The sequence below is a fragment of the Odocoileus virginianus genome, chromosome 23 (genome assembly GCF_023699985.2).
Source record: "Odocoileus virginianus isolate 20LAN1187 ecotype Illinois chromosome 23, Ovbor_1.2, whole genome shotgun sequence".
Taxonomy (NCBI): domain Eukaryota; kingdom Metazoa; phylum Chordata; class Mammalia; order Artiodactyla; family Cervidae; genus Odocoileus; species Odocoileus virginianus.
This window is the reverse complement of record NC_069696.1, coordinates 15,005,149-15,024,877: the sequence shown is the minus strand read 5'-3', so window position 1 is coordinate 15,024,877 and position 19,729 is coordinate 15,005,149. Positions and strand designations below refer to the sequence as shown.

Below are 19,729 nucleotides of genomic sequence, written 5' to 3'. Positions count from 1 at the left end.
TTAACAAACGTCTGTGCCAAATGCCATATTTCACGCCCACTGCAGCGCCCAGAGGCCATCAGACCTGCCACGTGGGAGGTGGGACCGGGCGGGGATGGGGGTCACACCGGCCGCAGCGGGAGGGCAGGGCAGGAAGACACAACCACAGGGAGAGGTTTGGGGAGACCAGGCCCCAGGCGCGAGGGTCAGGCCAGGGCGGGCAGAGGGGAAGCCAGGGGCCTGGCTGCATCAGAACTGGAGCTGCGCTGCGTTAGGAAGAAGGTCAGCACCCTGACGACTTTTGTTGTGCTCATGCCGACTTAACTTCCGTCTTGAATATGTGATCTGACTTTTCACAGAGCAGTTAAGAAGGATCAGACTTACCTTTGTCTTTTATGAAAAAATAAATCATTAGGCAATGAAATGCCACATGTAAGATTACAAGGACATTGTAAACCAGCAGGAAAAAAATGTGTTTTCGATGACTTTGCCAGTATTTCTGCCCAATTAGTTCATGAAACGTGGAATCGACAAACAGTATTAATTCCAGCGGCTCTGCTGGGAGCTGGGGATGACTCTGAACTTTATCCGTCCTTATCGAAAGCTCACATGGACAAGATGAGAACGTGCGTGCTTGCAGGACTTCAGGGGCACTGCTGGTCAGGGAAGAGGGCCAGGGCGAGGTGGAAGCCCTGGGCAACCGTGGCGAGCTTGCAGGCTGGCTGAAACGGGCAGCGTGCTGGGAGCCATGCCTGCTCGCTCTAGAACCGCTGTCCCGATCATCGAGAGGGCTCTCTGCAGGTTCCTCTGTGGGGACACACGCCCCCAGGCTTTCCTAAGGGTCACTGAGATCTGCGACTCTCTGGAATTCTCAGATCCCCGCCCTTACATGAGCCTGAGCGGTGGGACTCGGGTACCTGGCTATTGCCCACTGCCCCCCACCCCCGCCCCAAGTTCTACAGAAAGTATTCTCATCCGTTTGGTCAGCAGCCACTTGACCTCAATGTTCCAAGCACTGATCATCCCTGCAGCCCCTGGAGAGGCCCCTCCTGGGATTCCTGAGGGGCGCCTGCTGACGCCCTGAGACCCAGCATCCCACACAGCCCGCGGAGGACGAGGGCAGGGCAGGGGGGGGAGGGGAGGAGGAGCTGGCGATACTGCGAGCTGACCACGTGGCCCAGCGGCGCACGCGGTGCGAGGGGAGGGCCACCCCCAGGGCCGGCTGAGCGTGCAGAGCTCGGCTGAGCCCGCCCTGGCCCGCTGCTCTCTGGCAGGCCGCCCGTCAGCGCTGTGGGGTCAGGAGCACCCAGCCCCACGCAGTGACCCGTCCAGCGCCCACTGGCTCTTTCCACTGGACATGCTTGCTCCCGTTTCAACTCTCACCACTGAAGTATTTAAAATCGAACAACGACTCTTCTGAAGAACACTGATGCTCGCAGCACGATTACGGTGAAGAGTCACCAGCAGGAAACTCCCCCTCTTTCGGAACGGGCCAGGAGTGCCCGGGAAACACGGTGGGTTTGGTCAGACCTGCTTTTCGGTTCGGTGCGCATCTCAGCGGAGGACATGAAGAATGTCAGTGCTCACGACGCGATGGTGCCGGGCCGCCATCTACGTTTGTGTTTACACACGGAATCCATTAAAATGTCCAGCTATTATCGCTGTGATGAATAGCAGTGATTCGAAAGAACACAAAATGGATTGCAGACAGGGATCGGAGTCACGACGGGGTATTTTTCATTGTTTGGCAGAAGGAAGAATCGGTGAGGGGCAGGTACCACGTTCCTTCTGCGGGGGACCCACCGTCTGCTTGCCTTTTGACGGGCCAACCCCGGACCTCCTGCACAAAGGCCTCTCGCCCTTGTGAGGGTGTCTTGTGCACAACGAGAAAGGCTGCAGCCCAACCTCCCTGCTGGGCAGCTGGGTCTGCACGGACCCAGCCTCCCCCTCCGCCCCCGTCTCTCTGCTCCAGCACCGCCCAGGAGGCAGTGAGGCGTCTGGACCCAGGACCAGGTCAGAGGGTCCCAGCATGTGTTTCTTGGAAACAGAGGAGGCAGGAAGCAGGCCCAGGTGCGGCAGGGCCCTCAGGAGGAATCCCGCCTGCCAGACGCATCCCGGGGGCCGGTGGGCCCTCCCCCCGAGTAACCTGCCTCCCGGGGCTGCACTGGGCAGGGGGCGGCAGACAAGAAGCCCCCAGCCTGGGAGGTCCAGGAAGAGCCCTTGGCGCTCAGGGCTAGTGGGGCTTCTGCAGACACCCGCCTGGCTGACCCTGGGGACTCAGGAGAGCCCACCTCTTCCTCAAGGAAACAGGAAAGACGGCCCCAAAGCAGCTCACCATGGCCTCTGCTCAGCAAGGCCGCAAATCACCTTGCTCCCGGCTCAGAATCAGTTTTGTTTCATTGATTCTCAGAAGAGTAGTGGGAAGGTGGTGATAGAGGATGAGAGGGTTGGGTGGCATTACTGACTCCATGGGCGTGAGTTTGAGCCAACTCCGAGAGATGGTGATGGACAAGGAGGCCTGGCGTGCTGCAGTCCATGGGGTCGCAGAGAGTCAGGCATGTCTGAGCAACTTAGCAACAACAAAGTGGGAAGGCTCAGCGACAAACGCTTCTAACTGCTGGGCCGGCACGCTTGGGAGCAGAGAGGAACCTGACGTCACCAAACGTCTGCAGGAGCCCTGGCTATGCCGGGACAGTCCCGTCCGTGGAGACCCACCCCCAGCTGGGAGGCTGGGGCCCAGAAGCCCTGGGTTGTGAGACAGGCCAAGCGTGTGTTCCTCCGTGAAGGGGACAGAGTCCACTGCTCCCGGGGCCCGGGGTGGGCTGACCTGGGCTGACAGTGGACGGATGGCCAGATGGTGGGGGAAGAGGGCCTTCAGCTGTGACGGGATTGAGGCCTGCAGGATGCCGGTCCGGGGAATGATGCACCGCCCACAACGCCCCCCAAAGTCCTGGCCCAGGGGGACAAGGCCCTGCCACCTTGACCATGGAAGGAGCCCCCTTCCCAGGGAAGGAGGGAAGGACTCACACAGGAGACAGCAAAGCAGCAGGTCGCCCCCAGACACCACAGCGCATCAGAAAGGCGGTGGGAGTTCCTGGGTGCCCAGGGGCCTGGGGGGAGCCTGGGAAGGTTGGGGGCACCCTGTGGACCAGACGGGAACCCAGAGCCCAGTCAAGCTGCGCTCTGGGGAGAACGAGAAGGCATGGCTCCCTGGGGAGGCTGAGGATGGGGCAAAGGGCACAGTGCAGGGCCCCCAGGTCCTGAACCACATCCTTTACCCAACGCGCGGTCAGCCACCCAGGGCTGGATGTCACCTGCCAGGACCTCTGGGCTCCCTCCAGGACCACGGCCGCCACCTTCCCTGCTCGGGGGCCTCCACGCTGCCCCCACAGGGATGCTGAGGACCTGCCACACGCCCCCTCTGGCCTCAGTGACTCTTGGTCCTTGTTACCTGTGCGCGGCCAGGCCTGCTGTGTGCAGCCAGGAGGGGTCAGGACGGGGCCACCCGTCCTCCCTGATGCTCATCTCTCCTCCCCACCCCTTGCACCTGCCATGTGCCCCTGGGTCTCCTCCTTGGCACCCCAGAAGTCTCTGTGCTGCATCCTGGGATGGTTTCCCTTCTGGTTTTCCTGGGGAATCTTCAAGGTGTTCCACTGCCTGACTCCTGTGCCTGAGGGGTCTACCCACAACTTTCTGGAAGCATCTTCAGGGTGGCCCACACTGTCCTCACTGGAGGAGCCCTCTTGGGGCCTGTCTGACCGCCATGGGCTGTGATGGGGGTGCATGGTGTCCCAGGTTCCCTTCATCCTTCATCTTCATCCCGGTGGACCACTTCATCCACAGCCTCCAGAGGACAGGGCTCCCAGAGTGGGGAGCGGGCCCACGGCTCCTGAGCCTGGGAGGACCATCCCAGTTATGGACTCCAGGCTGGCGGGCCTCGCCCTGACCCATGAACTCGGGGCTGGCGTGGAAATCCACCGGGTCCCCGCTCTGGAAGGTCTGGGCCGCTGTTTTCCAGCTCCGAGCACTTCAGCTGAGAAGCCAGATCCACTCTGATGTCTGCATCTTTGTAAGTGACCTATTTTTTTCCCTCTGAGTTTTCAGGATGCTGTTTTCATCTCCACGGGCCTGAGATTTCACGCTGACACGCCTCAGGACGGGGCTTTCTTCACTTATTTCCGGCCGGCGGTGAGTCCCTGCACACAGGAAACCCAGGCTTTGAGTCCTGGGAATTTCTTTAGAAAACACTTCTTTGATAATTCCTTCTTCATTTGTCTCTATTTTTGGATCTTGTAGTCTCTAGACCCCCTGAATCGATCCTCTAATGTACATTTTTTTCTTTCGTACTTCCTACTTTTTTTTTTTTAAGTTCTCCTCCTGGCTTTATGAGATCTCTTCAATTTTATGTCCCACACATTTGCCAGAGTTTTAACAAATTCTGTTACACACACACACTCATACAGGTAGGTGCTGTCTGCAAAGACAGATACACATCACGTGCATTTGTGCAGGTATGTGACCCGAGTCTCACAGTTCTTGAAGCAAGTCGTCCTTCCAGGAAGCTGCAGCCTCATATAAACAGCAGCCGCCACGGGCGTGGTGGGGGGTGAGCGCCCTTGGCCGCGAGCCTGGCGGGCTCACCACGGGTCTGGTGTCTGAGCCGCCTCCTCTCCGCGGCCTGGGTGCTCCCTCTCCTCTGAGCCCTTCACCCCCGCCCTCAGCTTCTGTGTGTCTGTCCTCTCTCTCTCCTCCCACTGGTGAGGATCCTGCCACTTGAAACTGAACAAATGGATGCGGGCATCACAGGGGGCCTTAGGCCCCAGCTCTCAGCAGCCAAGCTTCTGCACTGGGCTTGGCTGGCTAGTTGGTGGCAGAGAGTCCTCCCACCAAGTTCTCATCCACCCGGAACATCAGAATATGACCTTCTTCGCAACTGGGTCTTTAAGATCGAGCAAGTTAAGGACTTTGGGATGAAATCACCCCTCAGGGAGGGTGGGCCCCACATGTGATGCTGGCGTCTCTACGGGAGAAAGAGGGGAGCTCAGCTGCCCAGGGAGGAGCCGGCGCCTTCATGGAGGGACGTGGCCTCAGCCCGGGGCCGCAGGCAAACCTCAAGGTTGGAAGGACCGTTGACCTTGAACCTGTGGCCTCCACGCTGTGAGGAAAGGTCTCTGCGGCCATGGGTCACCCAGCGTGGTCGCTGGCCACAGCAGCGGTGGGAAGCTGAGACCCCGGGTTTGCTGGAAAGAGGCCCCACGCCCTGCCCGTGTCCCTGGGAGCAGGTGGGTCTCACATCTCGGGACGTTCCTCCTCACTCGGCGCTGGCCTTCCAGGGCCGAGAGGCGCCCAGCTGTGAGTCATCCGGGCATGAGCCTCTTGGGGTCCAGGCTCCCACGGGGCCCAGAGCCCCCGGGTTGGGTGCCTCCACTCCACAGGCGGGGGGCCCTGCGTGCTGGCTCCTGAGGCTGGGGGTCCAAGGGCAGGCCCGGCCCGCAGCTCCTCGGGGGCTCAGCCCCCCGGGTCCCCGAGATCACAGGCCTGCCCTGTTTGGCTTTGCGACTGTACCACCTCCCACCCGCCCCGAGCTGGGGGACTGCGCCCCACCCCACGTCCCTATCCCCCCAGGCATTCCAGCGCATGGAAGTGGGAAACGCGCCTTCTGCTATCACGGTGGGGGGAGCCTGGCGTCGGCAGCTGCAAAGTGCCCCCGAATGCCCTTTGAGGGCCTGAGCCCCTGTGCGCGGGGTCCAGGGCTCAGGGACCCGGAGCCTCCTTGTCCTGAGAGTCCAGCCCTGACGGGGGGTGGCACACAGACCCTGGCAGATGGGAGGCCTGAGCCACCGCTGCCCTGGAGAGGCCCCAGCCAGCCCCTTTCGGGAACCTCAGCGGGAGCCACACTAGACACACATGAGGCCCTCGGTTGGTACATTTTGAATCCAAGGGTGCAGAGGTTTCCAGGCTGACGCTGGGCTTTCCGAGGACTCCCAACTGGCCCCTTGCAAACACTCTGAGCTTCAGAAAAAAAGAGACATGAGGTCCTGGGTTCAGGGGGTGCTGAGCCCAAGGGTTCTCAAGGCAAGAATGCTGAAGTGGTTTTCCATTCCCTTCTCCAGTAAAGAGAGTAAAGCTCAACATTCAGAAAACGAAGATCATGGCATCCAGTCCCATCACTTCATGGCAAATAGATGGGCAAACAGTGGAAACAGTGTCAGACTTTATTTTTGGGGGCTCCAAAATCACTGCAGATGGTAACTGCAGCCATGAAATTAAAAGACACTTGCTCCTTGGAAGAAAAGTTATGACCAATCTAGACAGCATATTAAAAAGCAGAGACATTACTTTGCCAACAAAGGTCCATCTATTCAAGGCTATGGTTTTTCTAGTAGTCATGTATGGATGCGAGAGTTGGACTATAGAGAAAGCTGAGCGCCAAAGAATTGATGCTTTTGAACTGTGGTTGGAGAAGACTCTTGAGAGTCCCTTGGACTGCAAGGAGATCCAACCAGTCCATCCTAAAGGAGATCAGTCCTGGGTGTTCATTGGAAGGACTGATGTTGAAGCTGAAACTCCAATACTTTGGCCACCTCATGTGAAGAGTTGACTCGGAAAAGACCCTGATGCTGGGAGGGATTGGGGGCAAGAGGAGAAGGGGACGACAGAGAATGAGATGGTTGGATGGCATCACCGAGTCAATGGACATGAGTTTGGATAAACTCCAGGAGTTGGTGATGGATAGGGAGGCCTGGCGTGCTGCGGTTCATGGGGTCATAAAGAGTTGGACAGTTCAGTCAACTGAACTGAACTGAGCCCAAGGGGGAGGCCTGAACAAGGCTGGCTGTCATTGGGATGGTGAGGACAGACAACCGGAAGGGCTCCCCCTCTCCCATACTGGGCCAGCTCCTCAGTCCTGGACCAGGGCCGTGGAGGCTGGATGTTCAGTGTGGATGAATGACAGCAGGATCGGTCCAAGCTGGGATGACTGGGGGTCAGCGTGCAGGGTGCTCCAGCGGAGAGCGTGGCTGCCTGGTCCAGGGATGGTCGGTTCATGACAAGATGAAGGATGCAGGGTGATGACCCAGAGGCCACTGGGTGCCTCTCCTGGCATCTAGGGGAGCCCCCTGGGCACCTGACCACCTCACCACCATGCACTCCGGGGACAGGGACACCTGGGCTCAGGCAGAATTCGGACGCCCAGGGTGCCTCCTGGGAAAGTGCTCTTGGTGTCACAAGTTTCCATGAAATCCAAGGTCCTGAGCAGACTGTTCTGACCACACCCCCCCACCCCGTGGCCAAGAATGCCGCTTACCCCCCGAGCATGGTGTCCACGCAGCACAGGATTAAAACGCAGAGTTTAATCGCTGATTTGAGAGACGAATTCAACCAGCTGGCTTGTCCTGGTCCAGCAGGCGCTCCTTAGAGCAGCTACCAAGGCGCAGCTTCAATACGGAGACACCGCACGTGGTGGACGGAGCACGGGTCACATTGCCCTGAGCGCCACCAACTCTCAGGCACTGCTTCAGCCGCTCACGTCCGCAAGGAAGCCACGAAAGGGCGGGGCACTCACGCCCGCCGGCCCCAGCCCCGCCCGCCCCTTCTGCCTGCCCAGTCAGCTGCTGTCAGAGGCTGTTTGGTTGCCAAGGAGAGGATGCTGCTTGTGACCTTGGGAGGGCCAGCAATTTCACTTTGCCCCATGCGGACCAGCATCACAGAGCAGAGACAGATTGTGAAGGGAGCCCCTGGAACAGGGATCACAGGAGAGCCACAGGAGCCAGGCTGCCCCCACCCCGAGTACCCCCAGGACCCATGTCCCCAGGTCTCCATGGCAACTGGCCCTGGTACCCGTGTGACCTCACCCAGGGGCCCTGTGTGCGTGTCACCCAGCAGCTGTCACCCTCAAGACGTGGATGCACCCGAGCAGTTTTATTCTATTTCTTCCTCCTTCTTTTAATGCTAGTCGTGAGCCACTAAATTAATTTCACGACCCACTAATGGGGTGATGACCTGCACTTTGCAAAGCGGTGATCCAGGAAATGCAGGCATCAGCATGCACCCGGGGCCTGGGTTCTGCTAATCAATTCATCAATTGATCACAAGCATCTACGAAAGACCTGAACGGGGGATGGGGATGGTGAGACCCCCAAGGCTCGTGTCTGCCCTTGGCTTGCTCACGGTTTGCTGGGACACGGAGAAGGGAGCAGCCACGGCCACATGGAGAAGAAGCTGGGGCGTGGCCAGGTGGGACTGGGGGCTGGCGACTTGTCGACACAGCCTGGCTGCAGGGAGCTGGGCTGAGGACCTGGCCACTGGGGTGGAATTAGCAATCTTGTGGCCAAGCAATCCTGAGGTCTCCTAGAGCCTCGCCCCCCAGTCCCTGCCATGGAAAACCAATTTATGGTAAAATGTGAAACTCCACAGTGTTAATTTGCCAGCTGTAAGAGGCCTTCAATTCGATCTTAGAAGAGGATTATGTGCTCCAATTATAAGGTGTTTGGGTCAAGAGCTCAGGCCTTCTCTTATAACTCAGTCGGTAAAGAATCCGCCTGCAATGCAGGAGACCCCGGTTTGATTCCTGGGTCGGGAAGATCTGCTGGACAAGGGATAGGCTATCCACTCCAGGATTCTGGCCTGGAGAATTCCATGGACTGTATAGTCCATGGAGTCGCAAAGAGTCAGACCTGACTGAGCAACTTTCACTTTTCACTTTGGGTCAAGAGCTCAGGTAAGCATTTAAGACAGCTTGGAAAACAGGTCTCCGCAGGCGGAGGCACCTCTGCAGACTCTTGGGAAGATGACGGAGCCCACGGATCCCCTAGGGATCCCGCCGCTCCAGCCCCCGGAGCCCACTTCCTGGGCGGGGCTGTGACACTCAGGGCCAGCACGTGGCCGGGAGGTCACTGCCACCTGCCTCTCGGCCGTGCCTCAGAGTGAAGGGCCGTCCCGCAGGAAGTCGAGGGTCCCTGCGCGTGCGCGCCCCTCCCTGACCTGCCACATGCGTGCCGGCTGCTTCCGCCTGCCGTGTCCTTCCGCCTGGGCCGCGGAATCGGGGTGCTCCCCCGGCTCTAGCACCAGGCGCCCCCCCACCGTCCAGGGAGGAGGGCTACACGGGCCCCAGGAGACACGCAGGGCTCCCCGCAAGGCCAGGGCAGCGTTTGAATTCCGCAGACCCGGCAGATTCAAGCCTCAGCTCCACGGCCCACCGACCCCTGGCCATCGGCATCTCTGTCTCTCCCAGTTGCAGTTTTCACGGCTGTAAAACCTAGATGATGGTTCTGAGCCCGGAGGCCTGGGGGATGGAAAGGAACGCGCATCCGCACCTTCTCAGCAGAGGTCTAGGAGTAAATCAAGGGCTCGGGCTGTGCTCGCGGGGAGGGGCCAGCCTCAGAACTGCCCCCTCCCCACCCCGCGGTAGGGCGCCGGGAGGGGTGGGGGCTTGATGAGAGGGGCGTCCGATTCACCGTGACGACACAGGTGCTGCCCGGCGCCATGCGAGGGCAGGCCTGAGCCTGCGGCAGCGCCCCCAGCCCCACGCCCGCCGAGGCGCCCAGGGCCTCTGGAGCCCTGCCTGAGCAGCCGCTCCTCCGGGTGTTCATTCAAAACCCCCAACACAGCATCACCTGCACCAGGGCTGGCCCAGTCCCGGGCGCCCACTCATGGACCCCTGGCCCCACGGATCTGGGGATGGTGACCCGGGGGTGCCAGTCTGCTTGTCCCCAAGGCTCCGTCCCAAAAGGGGCACAGTACGCAGATGGGGACCTTGGAAAGGTCACCTGCCTCCAGGACTCTAGGGGAGGCAGCAGCCCCAGCTCAGAGTCCCTTCCCTGCCGGAGCAGCGAGGCAGCTTCAGGGAAGGGGTGATGCTCAGACAAGCTCACCGGTGCGGCTCCAACCGGAGACCCGGGGGTGCTCGCTGCTGCCCGGCTCCGACACTCATGAGGGGCCGCCCTGCTCAAGACCCCCGCCGCCCTGGCCTGCGAGGGGGAGGCTGCCGGCAGGGCCCCAGGCCCGAACCCCCACAAACACAAGCGGCTGCCAAGGCATCCATGGGGCAGCGGGGGGCCTGCATCAGCTTTACAGCCCCGACCTTGGAAGGTGCCCCAGGGGCCCGACTCAAGCTCAGTGCTGACCTCGGGGCCGGCCATGGGGCAGGGACCCACGGCTCCGCGCAGAGCAGCTCCCCAGACTGGTCTCTGGAGCTGCTGAGAGAGACCCCCTGTGTCTCACTTGGAGGCCGAGAGAGCAGGAGGGGTGGGTTTTCCTCTGACCTAACTCCCGAGGGGCCGTGGCCCCCGCCTCTCTGCCGGAGGATGCCGGCAGAGAACTTCCAGGTGCTTCCATGAGGCCCCGGCTTGCTGACCTAATGCTCCCCGGCATCGAGGTGGGCGTCGTAGCCTGGAGCCCACGCCAGCCCTCAGCTTTCTATGGAAACCTCAGGAGGACGAGTCCGGATGAGGCGTGACAATTGGCTTGAGGAGCCAGTGCTGAGGGTGCTGGGCCTGTGGAGCCCCAGGGCGGTCCCAGTGGGTCACATCCAGGCTCCCCAGCTCCCCTGGCCCTCACCGTCCCAGCCTGTGCTGGGGGAATGTTCGCTTGGAAAAGGAATCTCAGAGAAAACATCCCCGGGACCACTCTGCCATTCTCAGACTCTCAGCCCACGGGAGGTGAGCAGGGGACCCAGCACTCCACTCAGCGGGGTCCAGGAGGGACCGGGCCCTCTCAGAGCCTCTGCTCTAAACACCTGCCTTGGGCCGGGGGGTGCCTGCATCAGACCCATGGTCCCCGTTTCTTTCCTCTTAAAGGCCGTCTGCCCAGAGGTGGGGTCTGAAGCCCCTCTGTGGGTTCCAACCTTTCCTGCAGCCTGGGGCTGGAAGGATATCACCCCAAACAAGACAACCCCCCCACCCACGAGCTTGTGTGGGCTGAGCGGCCTGGCGGTGCTCTGTGTGCCCTCTCGGGCCGACGGGCCCCCAGTGAGCCCGATGCTCTGAGCAGCCAGGGGACAGGCCCGTGTGGCCGCAGAGCTGGCAGCCCCCTGCATCAGGAAGCCAGGGACCGCCTTCTCGCTGCCGCCGGTGTGGCGTCCACCCCGGCCCCGCCTGCTCGGCTCCCCCGAAGCCCCACGCCCCGTACATACCGTGGTGGTCTTTATCCCCCGGGGGCTGCGTACATACCGTGGTGGTCTTTATCCGCCCGCCGGGCTGCGTGCACGTCCAGCCTGACCGGTTGATCAGCAAGTCGCAGCCCTCCCCCTCTAGACACGGGAGCATGTCACACCACTGCTTCGTCCTGATGATCCGCGCTGTGGACAGAGGACAGAGGTCAGCGCCGGCCGGGCGTGGGGGGCGGTTCCCACGCTGCCCAGCGCCCAGCCCCGGCCTCAGGGATGGGAAGGCGGGGTGGGCAGCCCCTGGGACCCATCAGGGGGCCTGGCCAGGTGCCGCCCCTGCCCTGGCTCCCAGTCACCCACTTGCTGTCTGGGGGCAGCTCTGCCGTCGGTCACTCGGTCAGCAGGGACCAAGGGCCTTGGGGACAGTGTCAAGGAGCACCCAAGGCGCCTTCCTGGAGGGGACAACATTGTTCCCTCCTGTGTCTGGAACCCACGTGAGAGCTGGAAAGGCAGCAGGCAGGGCTCTCCCGGTCAGGACCCAGATGTCATGGGAGCCGCCCATCTGCAGGCCAGTATCCAGGGACTGGGTGAGGCTGGAAGAAGGTGGGCGGGGACATCTGGCAGATCTTACAGTGACCACAGTGCTCCCAGAGCTTCATCCACAAAGGGGACCCCCCAGAGGATGCCCGGGGTGGTGAGCCCCGGGGGACGCCCCGGGTGGTGAGCCCCCGGAGGACGTCCTGGGGTGGTGACATCAGGACTTGAGTCCTTGCCATTGTCAGATGGGGAGGGAACAGGTAGACCCCCGGGCCGCCAAGCCCCTGATGACTCCAAACCTACGCTTCCGGGTGCAAGGGGATCGTGTTTCTCTCTTCCTGGGAAACCCACCACCATCCTGTGGCTGTGGGTTGGGGGTGGGGGGTGGGCGGCTGGGGACCTCTCACTGATGGAAACCCTGGAAGGAGGAGCTATGTGATGGAAAGAACACAGATCATATTCATGGACATGTCGTTAAAGGAACCTGGGAACCGTGGGTCGTTTCTGAATTAGGACCAAGTGACCCTCGTCCTTTTGGGGGCAATCGCTTTGGTGGCCGCAGACACGGGCAGGCAGGGTGCAGCCCACAGGGCCCCATGCTGCCCTTCCTGGGCCTCGACGGTCTTAGGAACTTTCAAGGTGTCCTGGCACTGCTCTTTGCAGAGGCCACCAGGCATACCACCAGCCCTGATGGCTGTGACTGTCCTTGCAAAGGTGACAGGGCTCCTGGGGGGCCTCACCCCGTGGGGGCCTGGGCCTCGGGGCTCCTGCAGGGGAGGGGGACTCGGTGAGTCTTAACAGCAGGTGCCCTGGGATGTGGTCTGGAAGACAGACAAGGACGACATCCCAGCTGACCCCTTGGTGCCAGTTCTGACAGGTGAGCAGGAGCTGCCTGAACGCAGGGGAGAGCATCCTGGGGGCGATTAGTGATGTCTGCAGCGGGCACAGCCGAGGGCCCTGTGGGTTGTGCTGCCCCACGGCCCCACCCCGAGTATCTCACTGTCCACGGCCACTGGTCAGTCATCCTGAGACCAGCTCCTTTCTGGGCCGAGCTATGGACGGAACTGTGACCCGCCACAGTCACAGAGTGACCCCAGGGTAGCTGGGCTTGGAGACGGGATCTTTAGTGATCCCGTTCAGCTGAGGTTAAATGAGGTCACAAGGGTGGGGCCTCCCCCCACCGCATCGGTGCCCTTAAGAGAAGCGACCTCAGTGAGACCAACCTCCCCCGGGCAGACACAGTCAGGAAGGGGTCCTGCCAGGAGCCCGTCAGTGGCACCTGCACCAGAGCCTCCCGTCTCCGGAGCTGCAAGAAAAGGAATTTCTGCTGCTCAAGCCCCATGGCCTCCAGTTGTCACTTCAGCCTGAGCGTGAGCACAGACGGCCCAGGAGACTCCACGGCTCGGAAAAGCCCCTCATCCAGCTGAAGTCAGAGCGGAAAAACAGTCCAGCTGAGTGGCAGCTCCTGCGGAGGAGGAGATGGGCTCTGCTCCCCCAGTGGGTGTGGGGGCCCCCAGAAACAGCTCCAAGATGCACGACAAAGGCCACCCACCACCTCCTGCCCCTCGGAGCCTCCAGACCAGTGGGGACAGACGGCTGCGCCCCCCAGCACGTCCCCCTCGGGCCTCCTCTCCTTGTCTGCACTTCATTCCTGCAGAAGCCCCCAGTGCAGTAAAAGATACACAAAAACCTTGTCATTGCAACAAGCACAAACCTTAAAGCCATGAAGAAGGAACGAGATTGAAACACACACCCTGACAATCCCTTGAAATCCTACATGCACAGCACAGAGAAGATCGAGATGAATTAAAGAAAGAAGGGAGGGTTTCTCTGGGATGAACCAAGACAGACTGGGTGAGAAGAGGCTCGTGTGTGGCTAGAAAAGTCTGAATCTGTGCTCCCCTCTGTGTCCCGGGGCTACGCCCAGGGAGGCGCTGTCAGACCACTGTGCCTGGCTCAGAGAGCTCCAGCACGGGGCGGGGCGGGCGGGGCGGGGCGGGGTGCGGCGGGGCGGGGCGGGGCGGGGCGGGGCGGGGACCCAGCCCCTGGTGCGCCCAGGGACCAGAGCAGGAGCTTGGCCTTCTCAGGCAACAGGCCTGCGCTCCAGCTGCAGGAGGGACAGGCGGACCTGGAGGCAAGCAGGCTGGGGTCAGGCCCTGCTGGGAGAGGCCACAGCCATCCAGAAAGCGGCCATCCCAGGCCAGGGGGCAACGTCAGAGGCCTGGTTCTGACGTCGACGCTGCCCTGGCTGGTCTGCAGGACCAGATGACGGAGAGGGGATGCGTTCAGTCTGCCCTGCTGTGCTAGCCGAGACCTTGAGCCTGGGGTGCCCCGCTCCACCCACCATGGGCTCTGTCCTCCCCTGGAAGCTCAGCGACCGTGGGGATACAGGAGAAGCTGTAGGTGGAGTACCCGGCCCAGGGCTCGGCCAGTCCACGCCCCAAACACACGTCCTTCACAGTCGAGTGAGGACAGAAGCCGCGCTCGGCCGCTGACCACGGTGCTGGAGACGGTGGACAGATGCTGGGGGAGACAGAGCCAGCCTCCCCACAGCCGAGCGCCGGGACGCCCGCTGGTCCCCTGGAGGCCCCCCCAGGCTGCAGTGGGCACAGCTCCAGGCCCTTGGTCAAGGCCACGAGCGCTGCTCATCTTCCCTGAGGCTCACGTGGGGGCTGCCTACCCCAAGCCTGCATCCCCTTCGGGAGATGGGGCCACGGAGCCCCCACGGTCATGGGGGAGCCCCACAGACATGACGGGACATTTGAAGGTCAGGGAGAGGGAGGAAAGCTTGTGGGGCACAGAGCCTGGACACACGTTCGCACACACAGGCCTGCACATATGGAAACAGGCACAAGGATGCAGGGGCCTAGATGGAGCACGCGCACATGCCTATGTGTGGGAAACAGCTCAGGTATGCCTGGCTACATACACAGACATGCACACACGCGCACATGAATGTGGGGGCTTCCCAGCTGGTGCTAGTGGTAAAGAACTCGCCTGTCAAGGCAGGAGATGCAAGAGACATGGGTTCAACCCCTGTGTCAGGGAAGATCCCCTGGGGAAGGGCATGCAACCCACTCCAGGATTCTTGTCTGGAGAGTCCCATGGACAGAGGAGCCTGGCGGGCTGCAGTCCACAGGACTGCAGAGAGTCGGACACGACTGAAGCGACACAGCCTGCACTCACACACACGGATGCTTGAGCACACACATCATCACCACACACGGGACCACCGTGTGGGCCTGCCTGGCAGGCAGCAGGCACGTGGATGTGTCTGCAGGACAAACAGACACACTGATTCCATGACCACCGCCCTGTCCCCTCCCAGCGAGGTGGCCTGGAGTGTGGGCGCCAGCCCCGCTGAGGGCGCTGGCTGGCCAGTACCGGCCACACAAGGCCTTCTGTCGGCCTTGGGAGCTCGGCTCAGCCACCCCAGCCCACTTCCTGTGGGGGCAGTTGGCGGCGCAGGGCTGGGCCACTGTGTTCCAGGGACAAAGGGGCCTTTCATGCCCACACGTCACCACCTCATCTCTGGTCTTGACGTCATGGCAGCTCTCAGCTGGGGAGGGCATTCCCTGGGGCGGAGCGGGTCCAGCGAGCAGAGTGACGTGGACGACAGCTGGGCACCACAGAACAGCCCATTCCGGTGTCACGACTGGGGGCCCGCGGCCTCTGCCGGCCCAGGGCGTGGGTCTCCTATGGCTGCATACCCAGTGCCCGTCCGAGGCACAGGGGAGGGTGGGTCCATCCAGGCTGGGCCTCGGGGCCCAAGATGGACCAGCTCTGCCAACCGGAGCCTGTGACGGGCGCTGCACCCGGGGACCCAGCCTGGTCACACTCCTCTCCTGCCTCACACACACACATTTGCACGTGCACACATGTTTGCACACAATGCACATATACTTGCACTCACACACACCTGCACGCACACACACTTGCACACCCACATGCACTTGCAGACACACTTGCACACGTTTGCACACACCCATGCTTGCACGTGAGCACACGTCTGAAACACACATCTGCAGTGCAACACTTTCTACACACACTTGCAGAGCACACATCTGCATGCACACGCACTCACACACCCACATGCACTTGTGCACACACCACACACATTTCCACATGAGCACACACGTCTGCACAGGCAGCACTTGCACAGGCGTGTCTCACATGCTCGCAGAGCACAGTCTGCAGACGCACTCACGTCCACAGCGTGCATGTGAGAATGTCAGCCTGCAAGGTCACCCTTTCCTCCTGCAGCCATGTGGGGGCAGGCGGAGGCTGGCTCCTCCTCTCCGAGTCCACCTTGCTGTGAATACCCAGGTAATTCCAGGCCCAGAGCCTCCTCCCCAGCCATTGTCTCCCCAGGAGGAAGCCGCCCCTGCAGCCCCGGTGCTCATGAAGGACAGAACACACCTCCTGGGACACAGAGGGCCAGCGTCTGGGGCAGGGAGGGACCTGGAGCCTGGGAGGGGAGCAGGGCAGGGCCCCAGGGTGTCCAAGGTGCTGAGAAGCGGGCAGCCCGGCCCGGGGGCAGGTTGTGGACACATCACGGACTGGCTGAGGCAGGTCCCGGTCAATTGGCTAAAGGGCCAGTTTGCCAAAACTGTGGGGAGTAAACCGTGCCTGGAGTCAGAGACAGACCCCAAGGGCCGCAGGGTGACGGGGCCGCAGAGGGGCCTGTGGACGTCTCCAAGAGAAGACGGGGTGCTGCAGATTTAAGGGACAGGGCAGCACAGGGCCCATGCAGAACCCAAGCGGGGACCCTCAGGACAGGCGCCCACACCCGGGGGAGACCCTCAGGACAGGCGCCCACACCCGAGGGACCGCAGGGGCCCAGCGCACCTGCCTCGGAGCCTCCTGGGGGAGCCAGCTCCTTCTCCTTAAGAGACAGATGTCCCTCCCACCCCTGGAGCCCCCACTCTGAAGATCAGTCACCTGGGATCAGCGGAATTTGGGTCCAAATTCACTCAGATCCACGGCCAGCCCGCGAGAGATGGGGCTTTGCTTGAGAGCATTACACCCTAAAAAGTTAGTGGGGCTTCACACGTGCCGTTTCTCTGGAGCCTGCGGAACACCCAGAGTTGGACTCAACCAGTAGAGACTAGCAGCATCTCTCCTGGGAAGGCCCGTGAGACTGAGCCTTTGTCTTATCTGCGGACAGCTCCTGAGCGCTTGCCCTCCCCGGGCCTGTGAGGGGTGCCAGCTGGCTTTGGAGCGGCAGTGTCCACCCTCCAGGGCCACCACTCTGGAATTTTCCATCTCAGGAAAACGGACAGCCCATGTGAGGCAGAGAAGAGTGGGAGGGGCCAGGACTGAGGCCGAAGCTGCAGGACTCACTCTGCTCAAAGAGGACGCTGAGCTTTCCCAGCATGCTCCTCGACTGGGCCGAGCACCCCCTGACTGCTCTCAACCTCCAGACCAGGGTCCCGAGGACGTGAGCTCAGCAGCCATGAGAGCCTCCTATGGAGGCTGTGTGTCCAGCTGTTGACTCCAGTGGGTGTGTGTGTGTGTGTGTGTGTGTGTGTGTGCGTGCACACACCCATATGTGGTGTGCACAGATGTGCCCGTGGGTGACACCCGAAGCTCTCCTGCAGGGATGAGCTGCGTGGACTTGCAGCCCCTGCCCCTCCCCATCAGGACATGTGCGATTCAGGAACCCCCTTCTGCTCTCAGCACACACAAGCTCCAAAGACGGGGAAGCTCAGAAACTCACCCCTTCCAGACGCCCTTGCCGGCCCCCTCGTCCACTCCCGCAAAACTAAGGACCTGGACAAGCACGACGACCTTGAAGACACCCGGGTCTGGCGGCTGGCACGCTTGCTTGGACAGCAACTGTGGCGACGAGCATGCCGCCCTCTGGAGTCTGGACAGATGGACGGGGACGCGCGGCGCTAATTGGCCCGGGATCACAGAGACGGTGCTGCTCCGCTCGACGCCCGCGCCCTTTGCTGCTCATAAATTGCATGGTTCCCTTCGGAATAAACTGTTTCTTCATTTCCATTAACACACGAATCTGCTTACTTTACTCAACAGCTCGGAAAAATGCATCATCCAGAACAAAACCAGTGGGATTCCAGAAATCTCCGGCCACACTCTCAGATTCAGTCATAAAGGGACCGCGTCCATCCAAGATGGGGAGGCTGCATCTAGCAGCGATGTCCCTGGCCCCAAAGTCCCCCAGGTCTCGCTGGTGATGGAGGGGTCAGGCCACATCCACACGTGGGGGAAGGGGCGGCTGGCATTTAATATGAGTAGAGAGACACTAACTATACACATACACCCCATGGGGGTCAGACATTGCTGAGATGTACGCAGGTTTCCAGAAGAGTCCACCACAGGAGGGACTGGCACAGGCCCTGAGGATGGAATTGAGATGTTTTGCTGCAGGAATGTTTGGAGGGTCCCCAGAAGGCCCATCTTTCTGCTCCTCAGGGCAGCAGGTGAGGGCCCCTTCTGGGAGCGGTCACCAGCTGGGGCAGGAAGGCCTGGGGGGCTGGAGGTCAGAGGGCACCTAGGGTGGCGGGGGGCGCTGTTCAAGGGTCTTCCCTGCCAGCTCACTCTCAGGCCGGCCCTCCCAGGGCAGGAGGAATCCGAGGAGGGGGCTGGAGGCCCGCACAGGGAGGCCCCACCCGGCCTGGGGAGACGAGCCGGCCCAACTGGGCCTCTCGGTGGGCTCTGGTCTCCCCGCACCCCCCGGAGATGGGCGGCCTAGGCTCAGGAAAACTCCAGCCACCGTAACACCTGCTGGGACCTGCACGCCTCTGGGAGAGATCCATTGTACCCTCACCCACGCAGAAGCAGCTTCTGCCTTCCAGAAACTCCCGTTTGAAACGTCAAAGTCCAGGCACACCCGGCGAGCCCAGCTCGGGGCCAAGCAGGCAGGGTCTCCTGGGGGCTCCGGACGGAGCTGCGGGGCCTCGCCGGCTCTGCCGACCGCGGGGCCGGCTTGCTGCTACTCCTAGAGATGCACAGGCTCCCTTGTGGTGGACGGAGGGCTGGCCGTCACTCACGAGGACGCGATCGGTCCGATTCCCTCATCACGCGTGGGGACGTGGGAGCTCAGAGCGGTCAGGGCCTGTGCCCGGGTCACAGAGCTGCCAGAGAGGCGAGGCGGGGACCGGAGTCTGCTCGGCCTGACCGCGGGCCCCTCTCTCTGACTCCACGTGGCCGAGGCCAGGACCGGCTCCCCGGGCAGGCCGGCCAGCAGGAGGAACGTGACCCGCCCAGAGGGGAGGCTGGGGGCGCTCAGAGCCCAACCCCCCTCCCGCCCACCACGCGGGGCCGTGTCCCAGCTCTGCTGCTCACGGCCGCGCCCGCGGGAGAGCCGCCTGCCCCGCCTGGGGCCTCCGTTTCCTCACTGCCCGTAGGATGAAGGCACTTACGGGGTGGGGGTTGGGGGGCTGCTGCAAGGATGGAGCTGACGCAAGAGCCGATCAGAACCAGCTGGCCAAGGTGCCCCCCGCCCCCCGCCCCCCGCAGTCCATTCTCTCAGGGTTATCACGGGCCAGGACAGCAGAGATAGCGGCCAGCTCACAGTGCCAGCTCCTGCGGGCGGGCGGCCGGCAGGGGCGGGGTCACCGGGTCCTGGCTGTCTGTGCCAGCCCCCCCCCGCCCCAGCTCTGGTGGCCCGCGGTCCTGCTCTGCGGAGGCACCGGCCAAGGCCAGCTCAGGCCCCCCGCCGCCCGCCACGCCGTTCCCGAGAGAGAGCAGCTCAGCTCGGCCCTCAGCACAGTGTCCCCCTTCTTTGGGACTATTTTCTCAGGATGCACTCCTGAGAGGGGAATGACGGGGTCGAGGGTCTGAGCATCTCCACGGTGCTGGACACGTGCGGCTGGGCTGCCCGGCAGGTGGATGAGACCCTGAGCGTGCCTCGGATGACCTTCTCAGATGTCTCAGTTGCAGCCGGTCAGGCTGGCGGCCACTGCGTGTCCTCCATCCCTGTCCCCGGGGGGAGCCAGCACCAAGTCGCGTCTGGCAGGCGGGTCTGTGGCCATCACAGGAGGGGGTCGGGAGCAGCTTTACGATGGCCTCGGGCCTGAGTCAGTCTCGCCACAGAGGCGCACCCTCTCAGCGCCCACCTGACCGCAGAGCTGTGGGCAGAAA

The 19,729-nt window shown here is 62.0% G+C and overlaps 1 protein-coding gene across 2 annotated transcripts in view; it reads right to left on the bottom strand.

The window, feature by feature from the left end:
- Positions 1-19,729, bottom strand: part of TAFA5 (TAFA chemokine like family member 5) — a 174,378-nt gene that overhangs the window by 16,005 nt on the left and 138,644 nt on the right. For both annotated transcript variants that reach the window (XM_070453525.1, XM_070453524.1), the window contains exon 3: positions 11,148-11,275. In XM_070453525.1, the coding sequence (XP_070309626.1) occupies positions 11,148-11,275 (128 nt within the window). The remainder of the gene's footprint in view (positions 1-11,147; positions 11,276-19,729) is intronic.